This window comes from Tenrec ecaudatus, chromosome 17 (assembly GCF_050624435.1).
Source record: "Tenrec ecaudatus isolate mTenEca1 chromosome 17, mTenEca1.hap1, whole genome shotgun sequence".
Classification (NCBI taxonomy): Eukaryota; Metazoa; Chordata; class Mammalia; order Afrosoricida; family Tenrecidae; genus Tenrec; species Tenrec ecaudatus.
In genome coordinates, this window is record NC_134546.1 from 22305859 (window position 1) to 22322704 (window position 16846).

Sequence of the window (16846 nt, forward strand, 5' to 3'; positions counted from 1 at the left end):
TACAAGAACCCCCATCCGGTTCTGAGCTAGAGATTTCCATGGGCTTTTGGGGAATGGGAACACTGAAGTCTGTGGGAGCAGGGGGACTGGGCCCAATGTCGCCTTAGAAGACTGGTCTTCTCCCTGACCTAGTACCAGGCTATGCTGTCTCTGGGGCAGGCAGGGAGGAGATAGAAGCTCTTGCAGATGAGATGTGGCCAATGAGGCTTACTTTCTGAGCCTCGCTACACACCTACCTTTATTCCTCTGAGGTTGAAATTGTCCAGGTTCCTAAAAAAGAGGAAATGTGAAAAAGATGATCAGCCCACTAGTCAAAGGAGGCCTGCATATGGAGGACCTCTGAGGTGGCGTTGGTCAATGATCCCAAAGGACCTGCCTAGAGGGGGGCCTTGGTATTGTAAGAGGAGAAGTGGGCAGCCATGGCAGTCAGCAGATGGACATACCAGCCTTTGGGATGGACATGATCTAGTTGCCAGACTACTTGGTAAATGGTTTCTTTCACTGCCAGATACTCCTATACAATGACTCCCATTGACAAGGACACCACTAAGTGCTCCTTATGGTCCAGCCCTCACTGGTAGTGTGCTGGCTGCCTGGAACGACAGTCTGACAAGTTCTCATGTGTACCTTTCTGTGAAGCTCACCGGGATTCAAGTGATGGCTGCCTTGGGCGCAAGAGAAAGAGGCTCCCACCAAAACCTGTGTTGTCCATCTTCCATCTCAGTCTCGATCGGGGCAAGACTCTCCATGATCAATACTGTCTTTCAGTGCCCATCTGGTGTACCCCATATTCAGACTACATTCAGACATTTGCCCTATTTACCACATAGCACCTATACATATAGCTGACATCCTGTACATATAGGTGACAGCCTGTACATACAGGTGACAGCCTGTATATGAGGCTGCCATGCTGTATATAGGGCTGCCATGCTGAGTATACGGCTGACATGTTGTATATATGGCTAACTTCATTTACTCCTCACCAAGCTCCGCACTCCCTCATCTCCCTGCTTCTGCTCAGGCCATCCCCTGCACTATTGTGCCTTCCCATCCCCTCCCCTCACTCCTGCAGAGTGAAATGATGTTTTCCCTTCCAGGACCAGCTCAGACCCCATTTCCTCAGTCTCTCAGCCAGATGTGTTGCTCCCCACCCTGCACTGTCCTGAGACTTCATGTCCACCAAGCAGCGGTCCCATCCTACCTGTGGTGTGTGGATACCAGAGGTCAGCCCAGTACAGGGCACACAGTGATGCCATGCATGGATACACATGAAACCGGTAAAAACATTTAGAATTCCCCAGAGCTTGTACCTGTCCCTGTCTGGCAATTTCACAAAGATTCGGAGGAAAAATCCAACTTCATCTTTGGTCGTCCAGGGGCTCACGACATAGGTCCCAGGGCTCAAGTGGAGGTACCGTGTGACATTGAACTTGGTATTCAATCTCATGCCGTGGATATGGTCTCGGCCTTGGGAAAAAAACTTGGGAGGCAGTCTTTTCTGGAACTGTTGGAACTGGAAGAACAAGTGACAGTGAGAGACACAAGGAAGTCCCTTCGTGGGCCTCAGCCCCCCAAACTCAGAGAGGTCCTCCCGACCCCTCCTTGGTCACCCAGACACCATTAGCCAGCTGCCATGGAGTCAGGACTGACTCAAGGTCACGGTCACCCAGGAGTGTCAGATTATAACTGTTCTCCATGCATAGCCTTTTCAATGGCTGTGATTTTGGGGATGTAGATTGTTGGTACTTTTGTTTGGAGGCCCTTCTGGGTGGCCCTGAACCTTCAAGTGATCACTTAACAGCAAAAGGTGATAACCATTTGCACTACCCAGGACAACCCAGCCATAGCTCTTCCCCAGAAAAGGGAGACAGTGTTTCTGAGAACCCCTAGAAACTGGCAGTGGTTCACTGATGATTCCCTCTTAGACTGGAGAGATGAAGGCGGATGTGAAGCAACTGCCTCCTAGGTTCCTGATGGTCAGGGTTGGTCTCTCTGCTTATAAATAAAGCGTGGAACTAGCGACACTGTCAATACAATACGCTGGGGAACCTTTTGTCAAACACTCTTTGGGTGCTGGACCAGGGCCAAGGGGGCTCCTTCAGCTTCCTTTGTTGTATCTTTCCTGCAGAGCCCCGAAATCCCTTCTCATTGGCGAATAAGAAGCCCTGATCATTTTGCTTTCATTTCAATATTTTCTTAGATATAAAATAATAAATATAATGCCGTTCCCATTACCAGATGTCACATAGATATTGCATAATAAAAAACCCCTTACTAAACAAAATTTCCCCAAGACAGTCGAGCCTGGGGGATTTCATTTAGAAGGGTTACACTGTGTGAAATGGTTATTTATGAGGCCTGCCTTTGGGGAAAATAACTGGGGAGGGGGGTGGAGGAGAGTTACTTTTCAGGCTTGGGGGACAGGGGAGGGCTACAAGATGAGGCAGGGAGAGGCCATTGGGCCAGAGGTGAAGCAGGGTGGTCAGTGGAACCACCTTTGCTGACATTAGAGTCGTGGGAGGGTTGGGAACCTGATTTGCTTTAAGTCCCCTCTCGCAAATCGGTGAGAGGTGCAGCCTGCTCTGTCCGTTCCTGCAGTCCTGCAGCTCTGGGTGTGTATGAGAAGAGGAGGCAAGCTGAGTGTGTAGCTGTGAAAATCGAGGGTTTCTCTGCTGTCTCATAGCTCTGCCCAGGCCCCAAATTCTTCAAAGAGACCTGCTCAGTGGTAAATAGAAGTGCGTATATGAGTTGGGAGAAGAGGTCTTGGCCTAGGGCTTGAAAGAGATAGGACTAGCTCCACACAGACCTGACTGCCTAGTTCTAGGGATGGGCTTATATTGTTTCTAAGATGGACTCAAATTCTCCAGCTTTGAGAATTCGAATGCCCACCTATACCTTGACCTAACTACTTCCCTTGAGACCCTCCCAGGCAATCCACTCCTACATGGCTGGGACCAGGGGCCAGAGTCAGACCCTAAACCAGACCTCCTTGATAGCCTTGCCGTCGGCTTTCTGCCTTGGCTTCTGTGCATCTCTGGCTCTGGATCCCCCTGTCCAGGTTCTATCTGTCATTCTGGGAGGCCTGGAGGAGCTCCCTTTATCCCATTTGCTTGCCACAAGTACCAGCTGTTTGCTGTGATCACATCTGCTACCTCCTTCCTGACCCCAGCCCCTTGGCAGTAGAAGGACCGACCGCAGATTTCACACCCTTTAAAACAGTGGTTCTCAACCTTCCCAGAGCCACGACCCTTTTATACAGTTACTCATATCGTGGTGAACCACCCACCCCCCCAAATTACTTTTGTTGCTACTTCATCACTGTAATTTTGCTACTGTTATGAATCGGATGACCCCTGTGAAAGGATGACCCACAGGTTGAGCATGGCTGCTTTAAGAGGACTGGGTGCCAGTGAGGCCAGGCTGTCTGAGCTCCATCCATCCTTCTCCATCTGTAGTCAGAGTTTTGGGTTGCCTCTCACCAATGGCGTCCCTGGAGGTCTCTCAGGAAGGGCGGCAGTGTGGTGGCAATAGGAGCTAGAAGATGTGCCTGGAAGCTGTCTTTTCAAGCCTGCACCCTGTGTATGACGGCTTTGGGCCCGAGGTAGAATGTGAGAGGCTCAAGTGTCCCGTCAGTCTTGCCACTCTCTCTCATCTTACAGGAAAAAATAACCCACTATGACGACACATTTTATGTGCCAGCTAGATGATGGTTCCCAGTGCGTGGCCAAACATCAGTTTAGTTTTTTCATAATGTAGTCTGATCAATCCATCAGTTGGAAAGGAAGTTCCCATACAGTGTGTTCTGTCTCCATCTATACGTAGATATTTGGGCAGAATTCTCTCTTTGTCTGACCCTCTTCTCATTGTCTGACCGACACGTCTTGGGACAGGAGTCTGTGGGAGTCTCCACCTCACCACCCGAACTACATATTTTGGATGTTGTAGTCTAGTCCCTCCAATGACTTGACCAATTCCTTGAAGTAAATGTCTGCTTGTCTGTCTGCCTGCCTATCTCAGTACTGTTTCTTTAGTGGTCCGTTACTAAGGCCCAGACATCTGTTGCTATTCTTGAACGTCAACCCAGAGAACAGTCCAACGGGTCCAACCTTTAGACAAGCACACTGAACGCATTCTGACACATATTTGACTTATTTGTAGAATCCAAGCTCGTCTTTCGTAACTCATAGCAAAGTGGAATCTGCAGCCATTGTGGCCAGGGACATGTGAAGACCACGGATGTTGGACCAAACAGAGTGTTTTACCCCCAGACTGTAACCAAGGCAGGGGACGCCCAGCAGGGAGCCGAGGGTGACATCGAACCGTACCTGGGGGTCAACCTGTGGGAAAGAGGAGGAAAGGCAGGCTCAGTAAACCCAACGCAAACCAGACGGTGGGATGATCAGTGCCCCCTTCCCCCTCCGGTGTGTGCACGTAGCCTGTTCCCTGCAGACCTGGGGTGAGCAGGTAGCTGACTCACTCCCTCTGCAGAGCTGTAAGAAAGAAAACCCAACTAGTCCCAGGGCAGCAAAGGGAGGAGAATCCAGGAAAGGAAGGAGGGGTCCATAAGGAATAGGACACAGCCATTGCCAGCTCAGCGAGGTGACATTACTATTCACAGGGATGGCCATGGAAGTGGGAAGGAAGAGCTGAGACTGGACTGGAATCAAATGTCAACTGCTCCACATGGAGGACCCCAATGAGCACTACACTGCTCGAATTCCACAGGGCCACTGGACTAGGCATGAGTGTTGGCCCAAGGGCCCCGGAGCTGGTAGGGATGCCAGTGTTTTTGAGTGGAGACATGCCTGTGCTTTCCCTTCAGCGAGGGGTGTGTGTGTGTCAGCAATGGGGATGTGGTCTCACTTGTAAGTCACTGGAGGGTCTGCAGGTGTGTTGGCGCATTGCAGTGATACTGCAGGCTGACTGGAGTCTCCCTACTTTAGGCACGGAGAAACGGAGGTTCTGCTGTTGCAGCAGAAGGAGGCATGGAGAAAGGGGTGCTGCTTCCTGTGTAGTGAAGCCTCACTACCACTAGGCACATGGGGTTTCCGTGTGTCAGAAACCAGGAGAACCAGGTGGGCAAAGGGTGAGCCATTCTTGTTATCACCAGGCCCCACCTCCCGCAGGTGATGTGGGTTTTCTCCCCGCTCCCCACCCCATTCCAGCTCCCAGGTCATGTCTGCGTCTGCCCCAGTGGTTCTCAACCTGTGGGTCTCGACCCCTCTGGAGGTTGAACGACCCTTTCACAGGGGTCGTCCGATTCATAACAGCAGCAAAATGACAGTGATGAAGTATCAATGAAAATAATGTTATGGTTGGGGGTCGCCACCACATGAAAACTGTATGAAAAGGTTGTAGCATTAGGAAGGTTGAGAACCACTGGTCTACCTGGGGTTTATCCCAGGGAGATGTGTCTGGAGCCCAGCGGTGAGTCAGCAGGGCAGTAGGGACTGTAGGGGTAAGGCTGAAACCGTTTGTCTACCCTTATCCTTTGCCGCAGTCTTGTCATGCCTGTTGATAGACCACCTGTGTTTGGCTGGTTGTAAGAGAGGGAGTGCTCTGTCAGCCTGAGGCCACTATGGGCATGGACCCTGAGCCAGCTCTCTACCCACACATGCCACCAACGGCCCGGAAACTTCAGAGAGTCAGGCAGCCAAACAGTGAAATGAACCCTGGTGTCTTCCGTATTGTCAAGGTCTGATGCCTTTGGCGTTTGACTTAATTGGGATCCGGAACAATTTCCTGGGCGCTCCAGGGACCTTAAAGGGATCTGGGGTCTATGTGCCTCTTAGCAGAGCGGGCAGGTGAGAGAGATGCATCCCTGGCTGACACGGAGGGAAATAGGCCTGGAGGCATTGACAAACCTTCAAAGATTCCTGAGCTATAAAGGCATCAGGCAAACCACTTCCCTTGAGCCTCATGCTTTACTTAGGGGATTCTGAAGGTGAATTTCCCAAAGTCACCAGGGTGCTGCAACCGTCCAGGGGCGAGGGGGTGCTGGTGGTGGTGCTACTGCAAAAGCAGATAGCTGGGCTTTTGTCAGGAGGATGGGCTCTCAGACACATGGTTTTGAAGTACCAGGGTGGCTGAGCAACTTTCCCCCCCCCCCCCCCCCCCCCCGTAAAGGGAGTGGGAGGTCAAATAAGTTTGGGAGCCTCTGGATCAGTCAGAGGTCTGGGTTTCCAGTCATGGCAACCAACCCAAGCTCAAGTGTGCAGAAAGGCAGTTCCCGGGAGGAAGTGTGTGGAGGGTAGGAGAAGAGAGTTTACAGAAGTCAAGGGCATCTAGAGAAGAAGGGAGAGGGCGAGAGGGAGACCAGCTGGACCACAAGGCAATGTCTTGCCTTTGCTGCCTCTGGCTCAGATCTTTCACACCGGCAGTTTCTTAGTGGTGGGACCATCTTCTAGTGAGTTCCTCAAGAGTCAGAGGTGGAGAGGATGCCCCACTGTGCCCACAGTAACCATGATGTCCCCAAGGGCATGCCCCAAGGCAAGCCCACATTACCTTGTACACTCGGAAGGTGAGTGGAATTTCCCTTTTGTTCGGCGTCAAACTCTGTGGCTTGATGGTGCCGGACACGATGACATTGTAGCCTTCCATGGGGTCTTGGACAGTGAAAAAGTACTGAGGGTCCTGCCAAGGGCCCTCTGCAAGAGAAAGGCCCATCACTGAGGCACATACCTGCCCCGACTCCCTGTGGGCTCCTGTCCTGGTCGGTAAGGAATGAACTCGGATTTGGGGATCTGACACCCGGGTTCCCTCCCCCCACGGGTTGTGGCTCTTTTATTTTCTGAGACCCAGTCTCTTATCAACGCACCAAGTGGGGAGTGTTGTCCCTCTTTGGCGAACACGTTTTCTAGACTGTGAAGTTGAGGAATTTGATAATAAGAGACTCTATTATTTTGATAATAAGAGACTCTAGTCTGTGTGTCAGCCTGAAGGGACAGGGAGGGAAGGGGGGCCCATGTCAAGTTCTCCTGTCCCACCAGCCATCTTTGCCCAGTGGGAGCTGCCAATCCCATCTCTCTGCTCGGTGTCAGCCTGATGGTCTGGAATCATGCGGCCAGAGAGAGCGGAGGCCAGGGCAGGACCTGGGCTACAGCTTCAGGCAGACCGAGTAACTGTCAGTGTGTTGCAACCTGTCCCGTTTCCTACGGTACCTTGGCTCTCATGCTTTATGGACCATGCTTCATGGAGCATGTTCCTGTGGTCCAGGCTGATTGGAATCTGGTTACAGATCGAAAGTCTGGAGAAGTTGTTTTGGAAATCCCGACACGAAATCCTGTTAAAAAACAGACACTCACTACAAAGTGACCACTGCTCTTGCCCCATTGTTGCACCTGGGCCTTGCAGTTAAATGTGCATTGGCTCATAACTGTCTTACCCAAAGACCAGAGCCACATTCTCCCCAGAGTCACCCCCCCACTCTGGGACTCACGCTCCTTTATCCATCTCTCCCTTCGGTGGCTGGAAGGACCAGGAGAGAGTCATATTCTGGACCCTGAAAGTCTCTAAGCACCTGGGTGGAACTTAATCATCTTCAACAGCCACTTCTCCCCCAGTCAGTCAAATGGCCCACTGCCTTGCAGCTAAAGCATACCCCCCAGGGGAGCGAAGGGTTCCACATGCTGTCTGGGACGTCACCATCCCCAAGGACCCTTGGCCCCCAGTACACGGTGGACATCTTTATCAGGAGAAATTGGATTCAGCATCTCAAATTCACCTTCTACTGTGATGAAAGTGGAGACCATGGAGACCTTTTACCTGCTAGATGCCATTTGTCCCTTCTTGGGCTCCTCATTAACTAACCCAGGCTCCTGCCAATTTCATTTAAATATTGTCACAAAGTAAACCAGACAGCCCTTCAGAGAAATGCCTATTTTGTCCTCCAACATGTGAATAGATAGCCAAGAAGGTGCCTTTAAAACCTCTAGTCATGCCTAGCTTCTGGGTGTTGACACCGATGTCTCACCCCGAACTCTGGACTCAGGACTTGGAGACCAACGCCGTGTTGTCGCTGGACAATCATGCTAGGGGAGATAGAGCCGCTCCATGCTCCCAAGAAGAGATAAGAGACAGGACAGAAGATAGACGGGTGAGCAGTGAGTCTCCCTGAGGGGTCTGTGTAGGAAGTGGGGGAAGCTACGATTCCACTGTGAGGGAGTCCCATCCTGCTGAGCAGCAGGAGAGCCATCAGAGAAGCAAGGGATGGGATCTCACTGGCAGCAAGGGGGAGGTGAGCCGGGAGGAGACGGCATGCTTCAGGCCCTGCGTCTGGCTGGCTGTTCGGCTGGGCCTCCTGGGCCTCTTTTACCTGCTTCCTCAGCCTCGGGCATGAGGACGGACCTCCAGGTGAAAGTCTGAATTTCGCATTGGGGACTTAGTGGCACCCACACTCCACGAGCCATTTTCCTTCATGTTGTGGGTTGTGGGCGGCCATTGCGGTGAATGACAGAACTCCGAGAGGTGAGGGAATATCCCAAAGAGAGCTCGTGAGGGTGACGTCCAAAGTAATCGAGGAGGACAGCAGTTTGGAAAAGTGGGGCTTTGGGGACATAGTTAACTTTCACTTCCTGATGATTAGTCTTTTTGTGTTTTAATCACTGTATTGGGGGCTTGTACAGCTCTTATCAGAATCCATCCATCCATCCATCCATCCATCCATCCATCCATCCATCCATCCATCCATCCACTGTGTCAAGCACACCTGTGCATATGCTTGCATCATCATTTTCAAAATATTTTCTTTATAATTGAGCCCGTATTATCAGCTCCTCATTCCACCCCCTCACTCTCCCTCCCTCATGAACCCTTGATAATTTATAAATTATTTTTTTTCATGTCTTACACTGATCTCTGTTTCCCCTTACCCATTTTTCTGTTGTCCATCTCCCTGGGAGGGGGTTATATGCCAATCCTTGTGATTGGTTCCCCCTTACTCCTCCCACCCTTCCCTTCCCCTACTGTCATTATTGGTCCTGAGGGGTTTATCTGTCCTGGATTCCCTGTGCTTCCAGCTCTTATCTGTACCAGTGTACATGTTCTGATCTAGCCAGATTTGTAAGGTAGAATTAAGGTCATGATAGGAGTGAGGTTGGGGGTGGAGAAAGCATTGAAGAACTAGAAGAAAGTTGTATGTTTAATCAGCGTTATACTGCACCCCGTCTGGCTCATCTCTTCCTTGTGACCCTTCTGATAGGTGATGTCCAATTAACTTCTGATGGGCTTTGGGTCTCCTCTCTGCCCGCCTCCTCATTCATATCGATATGTTTTTTTTGGTTTGTTTTATTTTGGGTCTTCAATGCCCGGTACCTGATCCCTCTTATGACTAGTCTTGTGATAGTTTTTTAAAAATGAATCTTTTCGGCAGTAGCATAACCACCCAATTGTGGATTTCAGAGCCGGGGTTACAACCTTTCCTCTTAGCACTAACAAGTCTTGGCAACTCTAAAGTTTCTGGGCTGAAAGAACCTTTCACCCAAAGAGGGAAAATAAAGATATCCCACCCCCCAATGTTTTTGTGCTTTGGGAAAGAGGCTCCCTTTACTCTGGTCTCTGCAAAATGAATCTCCATGCTCAAAAGTTTGGGGGAAAGTGTGGGGGCCAATGAACTGGGCAATAAAGACTTAAACCCTGATTTGTAAAGAGGAGTGCGTACCAAAACTCTCCATCGTCCTTGTTCTTGTACAGCTGGTGCTTCTTCGGGTCCTGGGTTTCCTGCCATTCCAGAGACCTAAGCATGAAAAGACAGACCAGGGCAACAAATGTATAAGGGTGCTTTGCTCAATTGATGTATGTATGGATTGTGATAAGAGTTGTATGAGCCCCAATAAAAATATTAATTAAAAAAAAGACAGACCATAGGTGGGATCTCCCACAGGGCCTTGAGTGACCTAACAGTGTCCATTAGTTACTGGGTTGCTAGTGGAGAGTGTCGTCCCAGGTAGGACAGGATGTCATCTCTGGGTATGGAGGCTTCCAACCCTCTGTTCCTGAGCTCTTCCTGAGCTCCACCCGAGTGTGTGCTCTTGTCTAGTCCAAGTCTTCCCATCGTAATCTCAAAATGAAACGTTCCCAAACTCCACTCATCCTTTTCCTATGACCCGAGCAAGGACATTACGAATTGTTCTTCATACGCTCGCATATCCCTCCTATTCAAACGTTTCCACGTGTTAAAAGCCCTCAAAGCCGCCTACTTATTTCCATCGCTGCTGAGGCTGTTGCCGTAGCTCAGACCACTCTCATCTCCAAGTTGAACTTCCAACACAACTCCCTGAACTCAGTCCCGCCTACTTATTTTCCTATCATTCTCCATACTGCCTTCAAACGCTCTTTCTTACATGCAAATCAGGCTACATAATGCTCTGCTTAAAACACACCAATGGTTCTCTATTACGCTCTGCATGAAGTTCAAACCTCATTATGGGACTTAGGAAGCCTTGCAGGGATTGGCCTCTGCCCACTCTCCAGGTTTTCTGGGGCAGTCTCTCCCTCCCCATTACCCTTAAATCCTATCCTCTAATCCCCGACAGAGCCGTGGTGTTAGGCTGCAAAGCCAAAGGTCAGTCATTCAAGTTCACCAGTCATCCTGTGGGAAGAAGATGAGCCTTTCCGTTCTGATGAAGATTTATGGTCTTGGAAACCCCGAAGGGCAGTTGGACTCTGTCTCGTCCGGTCGATATGAGTCAGGTCGACTCCATGACAGCGGGTTTGGTTTGAATCCCTCGCACTGCTGAGCCTGCACCATGATGGTACACTCTTCTTTTATCCAAGACCTGTAACTCTCACCCCTGTGAAGCACTTCTCCTAGGGAGCCTTGCCTATCACCCCACCCCATCCACCTGCTCCATCCACAATGGCACCTAAGTTGGTGCCATTCCTTTGATTTTCTACAGACACTGTACTATGCTTGTCTCAGCACTTGCCATCCTGGACAACAGTGGCTGGCTTCTTTGTTGCTCTGCCCCCCTAGACACCAAGCTATATGCTATCAATGAACCTTGCCTACCATATCACTGGCACAGAGCGGACACAACATTTCTGCTTCATTACTGTACCCGCAGGATCTACTACCGTGTTCCAGAGAGGAGATGCTCACCATGTTGAAGAAGTGACTTTTCACAATTGCTTTGGTGCGGACACCGCTTTCCCCTCCCAATGTGGTTGCTTGCTGTGATCCTGAGAGTCCTTGACTGCGCTGGGCATCTCTGCACTAACCAGGTAAGACTCTGTTTCCATTTCCTGGTTTTCTGAAGGAGCAGGTGTTCTGAGCTAAGGATCTGGTGTTCTGGTGGGATCTGGAGGTACCTTGAGGTATGTTTGGCCCATTTCAGGTGTACAATTCTTTGCCTTCAAGTCATTTGGTCATCTAGATGTGGTGAATTTCCAAAGGACTTCAAACTGTAATGAGTGTTTAAAATAGAGTCAAAGAGGAGCTTTAAGGGGGAGACTGGGTAGGTAAGAAAGATGTCTGGAAACCATGACACCTAAGAAATGGAACTCTCAATGTGATTGGCTGAGAGGAGAGCCTCGTGAACAGACCCCTAACATGAGCACAGCAGCTGGTGCTCTCCAGCCATGGCTGGGCTACCTGTGGTCAGGGGACTGACCACCCCCCCGGGTGTGGTGGTGGTAAATGACCATGTGTCCCACGTGTCAAGGGTGTGAAGGAAGGGGTTTCTCTTGGGTGGTCAGCTGAACTGGTATACCTGTATTATGGTATAGTAAAAATAAAATAGAATCATGTCATTCTCTCTCTGTCCTTATGAGTTGGGTCACCGTGAACACGTACCTTAGCCAGTCTACGACTCCGTGAGCCAAACTGAACCAGGAATAACACTTTCTCATGCAGAGTGTTGTTCCTGATGTTGGCGCAGCCCCTCAGTTCTAACCACGGCACCCATAGCCCGCTCCCCCCCCCCCACGTGTGATAGAACGCAGCCTGTGTCATCCTTACCGTCGCAAGTATGTTCACGGTGCTGGGAAAAGGCTGTTGCCAGGATGAAATAAAATGATAACTTAAGTGTCTGGGCAGTAAACGAAATTTAGCTCTTTCCCACCATGATTTATAAGTTATTACTCAACGTGGTCTCACTATTTAATTTTGGCTGGTTCATTTACATGGCTATGTGTCCTACAGGCATCTCTCTTGCTTGGTCATATCATAGTTGGTACCAGATGTGGATTTGTTTCCTCCTTTCCCTGGAAAACCATGCATGGAAATTTCACCCATGCTCACCCGAATGCTAGAAGAGCTTACAAGTCTGCTTGGCATGTCCTTGTGCTCATAACTCTTGTCATTATTCACACTCTTTACCTGTGACATCTGGGTTCTTACAAAAGGAAGATGGTGGTCACTTGGGCCGGCATCCCTCAATGTCTCCTGACTCCAAACCAAGCTCTGCTGTCTGCTGCATCGGGACAAGGCTTTACAAAGGGAGTTGTCCAAGGCTTTGTGGTAGAAGGGGAATCTATGGCGGCTGGAGGAGGCAGCTGCCCATTTCTCTGCCTTCTTATCAAGCTGGAGGGATATTCATCAGTCCCAGAGGCACCAGCGTCTAATGAGATCTCTCTCCGGGGGTCATTTGCATTGAGGGCCTAGGTCACAAGCAAGACAGGGACCACCACCCCAGCTTCTTTCTGGCTGAGGGCTGAGCCATCAGAAGTTATTGTAAAATGGCAATTTTATAATGAAGTGATAATTAAGTTTCCTGCAGTGTGTAAGGGAAACGAAATGTAGTGTAGATCAATATACTATTGATTTACGCAAGTTTGCCTTTGAAGTAGGTATGACTGAAATGTCAATTATGGCTGAGATTAGACTCCGTGACTCTGTCCACCATTCCTCCTTCGAAGTGAGAATAAATTGGCTACCACTGTGGAGCCCAGAATCACTTGATCCTCACCATTTTCTCACAGTCTGGTAGGAAATGGGTGGTCTCAATACTCAAAGCCAAGGTACATGACCCTGCAGAATAGGGTGCTATTGGGTCACCTGCCTTTGGAGTGGGTACAAATATTGCTTTACTAAAGGACAACAGAGTCTGGGAAGAAATATAGTCAAAGTGCTTCTTGGAGGTAAGGATGGTGAGATTTCATCTTACGTACTTAGGACATGGTGACCAGGCCCTGCAGAAGGGCTCACAGCCCAGCCCAGGCCTCAGGCAGTGGCCAACGGTAGCACTCTGGCCCTGGCCTCCTGTCCCCGAGGTTGGCACTGCATGGATTCTCATTGCTTCTTTGAGTCCACTGTCTGCTGCTTTCCCTTTCTGACCATCTTCCTGTCCCAACTGCCCTGCTGCTGCGCAGGTTGTGTCCCCATACCCTCACCCCTCCACTCAGCTGAGGCCACAGCAGGTTAGAGGAGTTGGAGGGATAGATATCTAGGGCAGATCACCTGGGCCTCTATCCCAGGGCACCCTTTATGAGAGAGCTGACCGGGGACAGGGGTACAGTGAGTAGCCATGGGAGCGAGGTCCACTTCTGGCTGTGGCTGTGTCTTTGGCCACAAACATAACCCTTCCGCCTCCACGCCAAGGTCCACATGCACAGAGCCACGTAGTCACACAGGGTCTCTCCCCTCCTGGTGGAGGAGCAACTTCCCTGAACTCTGGCTTATTTCCAGAAGTCATACGTACCTGTCACTCCAGCGTCCCTTCCATTCCGTTTGGCCCCAGGGGTTCCACAGGCGCATAATATTTTCCCAGCCTCTCCTGTATTGAACCTGGGAAGGACAGAAAAGGGGCAGTTGTGATTCCTGGCAGGAGTTGGCAGAAAGGGGGCAGAGAAATGCTGTGGTTACCATCCTTTTCAAAACGTTTTCTTTCTACTTGATGGCAACCAAGGTACAAGTGTGCGTGACACAATGCATGGATGGACTGTGATAAGAGCCCCCAATAAAATGATCAAAAAAATCAAAAAGAAATGCAGCAGCTGTTTCCTCCAACAATGAATTTACCTCCTGACCTCATTTGGCTTAGGGAGAAACGAGGAGTGAAATCAATATCTCTGGTGCATGTGAGAAGGGGACAGAGGCTCCGCTCCCACTCAGCACCTCACCGGCAGCTGCAGCTTCATCACCCAGCAGGCCTGGCATGCTAGCACTGGGTCAGATGAGATGTCATGGCAGGTGAACAGGGCCAGGGGCTGTGAAGGATCACTCTTTTGGGGTCCCAGCCTCTTCTGAGCCCGCCTGGCATCTCTATCCCATAGACATCACCCATATCCCTGCCATTGCCTGTCTCCCCCCACCCTTCAGGATGCTGCGTTTGAGTCTCCACAGTAGCACTGCCTGGGCAAGGAGGGTGAACCCCAGATGTAAGGAGGGTGAACCCCGAATGCTTGCTGTGCATTCAGACTCCTTGTCCCACCGGTGTCAGAATAGAACGCTGTTTGACAAGTTCCCGGTGGCTGAATTTTGGGAAGCGGATCTCCAGGCCTTTCTTCAGAGGCACCGCTAGGTGCCTTGAGCACTGGACTGTGGGCCTGACCCAGAGATGTCCGATTAGCAAGGCAGAAAGGTGGAGTGGAGCCATCCCGGAGTGGGTGTCCAGAGAGAGAGCTCAGGCAACTTTCCCAGGCCCACAACGTCAGAGTGCAGATGGCATTTTGAGTCCAGCTACCAGCAGTCTTCATGTGCATCCTCTGACTTTGTGGGTTGAAAGTGGCCGAAGGGTGAAGCTGCTCCTGGAAGTGGCCCATTCTTGGACACAGCCTTAATGTTGGCCTTCTATGGAACACCACAGCTAGCTGGTCAACCCCTCCAGGGGATCTTTGATGGGATGCTCCCATCAAAGTACAGCACAATAATTGGGCCACAGAGCTGGACTTAGATGTGGTTCTTCTCAGTTGTTTTTTCTCCTGGTCTGTCTCTGACTCCTCCCCCACCCTCTACCCCCCACCCCCAGTTTTCAGTGTTGACCCGGAGGCTCCTGGCACCAACTACCCCTCTCAGTCCCACCCCTAGCCACTTGCAAACAGTGTGGGACCCATCAGTAGCACCTTACCGAGTGCATGAGGAATGGTGGCCCGGTGGCCCAGAGAGCTTAATGGTCCCCCCCGCCCCCCACCCAGTACCTAGCGGAGGGTCAGGGGCTGCCTCCGATGTGCCAGAGGGAGATCAGTGGCTGGTAATGCACTGGGGCTGGTGGCAGGGCTAAATGAGGCATACAGCCAACACACACCCCTTGCCCAGGGGAGGCTCTGCCCCAGCTAGGTGCCTAATAAAAAATGCCAATTTCATTTATCTTCCTGTCTGTGTCTTGCCTGTAGGGAGGATGAGCCGATTAAAAAGCACACTGCATTTATGGGCTAATGCAATCTTAGCCCTTGTAGTCCAGTGTCCTAACCGCTTGTCCCTGGGGGAGGAATTCCCAGCCATGACAATTTCTTGGCCCTTGTTTGACAGCATTGCCCTATATGGCTGGGAATGATTGTTGAACGCATGAACCTCAGATTCAGGGGTAACGTTTAAACCAAGGTCACAGTCATATCCAAGACCAAGCAGGCTCACAGTACCTGGTCAGCCCACTCAGAAAGAGCACTGCCGGACAAGAGAGGCCCGGGCTATCGACCCTAGAAAAAGAGTCCCTCCAATGGTCATCCCACGGGCCATCAATGATTATTTGTAGGGAAATTGGGTTCCTGGCCAGCGTTACATTAGGGTCAAGTTGTCTCTTTATCTCAGAGCCTGTAGGATACGAGTGGACATAGTGGCTCTCCAGGAGGTCGTGTGGTTGACAGCCTCTTCCAAAAATATTTGGAGACTTGTTTTCTCAGGGGACCCCACCAGGCTAGCGCTCCTTTGAATCCAAACTAGGAAGTGGCCGGGGCCACTGAATGTCAGGGTGGGAACAAACCACACACGTCTTGTGGCCTTGACCTCCTGCTGTTGGAGTCCTCCAAGCACACAGCCCTCATGATGATAGAAGCAACTGAAATGTGTGGTGCAGGAGTACAGTCACCAGACACTCAAACCACAGCTGAGTGCCCACTCTGACCCCCAACGTCACCTCAATTTCTCCCACGCTTGCTCCCTAGAGAGCTAATTGGGAGGCTGCTGCCCTTCTCATGCCCGGCTTCTGTGGGGCCTCCCATCTTGTGGCCATAAGAACACCTGGGAATACAAGTATCTTCCCCTGTGTCCGCAGCAGAAACAGGCTATTTTAATGTACAAAAAATGGCCTTTTCCAGGGATGGAAAAACACCTTGTGCGGGCAACAATTCCCTCATGCTGTGATCAACACAGACATCCGAACTGATCACAGTGATCCACACTAATTGGTCTCTATCCCTCTACATCTGAGAGCAGCCTTCGTGTCCACACAATTCTGGGAGCATTTCCAGCTGGCCAGAGTTGACAGGGAAGTGAAACCAATTTGCCGTCTCTAGATTTGTCCATGTCTGGGGCAGGAGAGTGGTGGAGAGCAGAGTAGCCAGGTGTGGCGGAGGTACTGACTGTCCTCTTGGAGAATACAGGCAGCTAGAGAGGACTCGAAGCCCTTGTGGCTGGAATCTCGACTGGCGTGGGTTTATCCAGAAGCCCCCTCCTGGCTGGGTGGCCGTGACTTGAGAGCTCCTCCCCTGTGTCATGATGGGGCAGAGAGGTTCTGTAATCTCAACTTCATAGGCCCCAGGTAAGCCCACTCATGCGCTCAGCAGGTGCACTCCTCGGCGGGGGCAGTAGACAGATATTAGGTGCCTACTGTAACCCAGGCTGGGTCCGAAGGAGCATTCTGTAAGGACACGGCACAGCACAGGGACTGCAACAAGATGACATTCACTCCTGGAGAGTAGGTGATTCCAGGGATGGTGGGTGGCTCTGCCCGCATGGGGCATCCTTTGT

At 50.8% G+C, this 16846-nt stretch overlaps 1 protein-coding gene across 1 annotated transcript in view; it reads right to left on the bottom strand.

The window, feature by feature from the left end:
• Positions 1 to 16846, bottom strand: part of CAPN13 (calpain 13) — a 60495-nt gene that overhangs the window by 13786 nt on the left and 29863 nt on the right. The window contains exons 7-13 of the mRNA XM_075536071.1: positions 13641 to 13726; positions 9662 to 9736; positions 7164 to 7285; positions 6508 to 6671; positions 4329 to 4340; positions 1314 to 1516; positions 237 to 270 (exon numbers count right to left, since the gene is read on the bottom strand). Of these exons, the coding sequence (XP_075392186.1) occupies positions 237 to 270; positions 1314 to 1516; positions 4329 to 4340; positions 6508 to 6671; positions 7164 to 7285; positions 9662 to 9736; positions 13641 to 13726 (696 nt within the window). The remainder of the gene's footprint in view (positions 1 to 236; positions 271 to 1313; positions 1517 to 4328; positions 4341 to 6507; positions 6672 to 7163; positions 7286 to 9661; positions 9737 to 13640; positions 13727 to 16846) is intronic.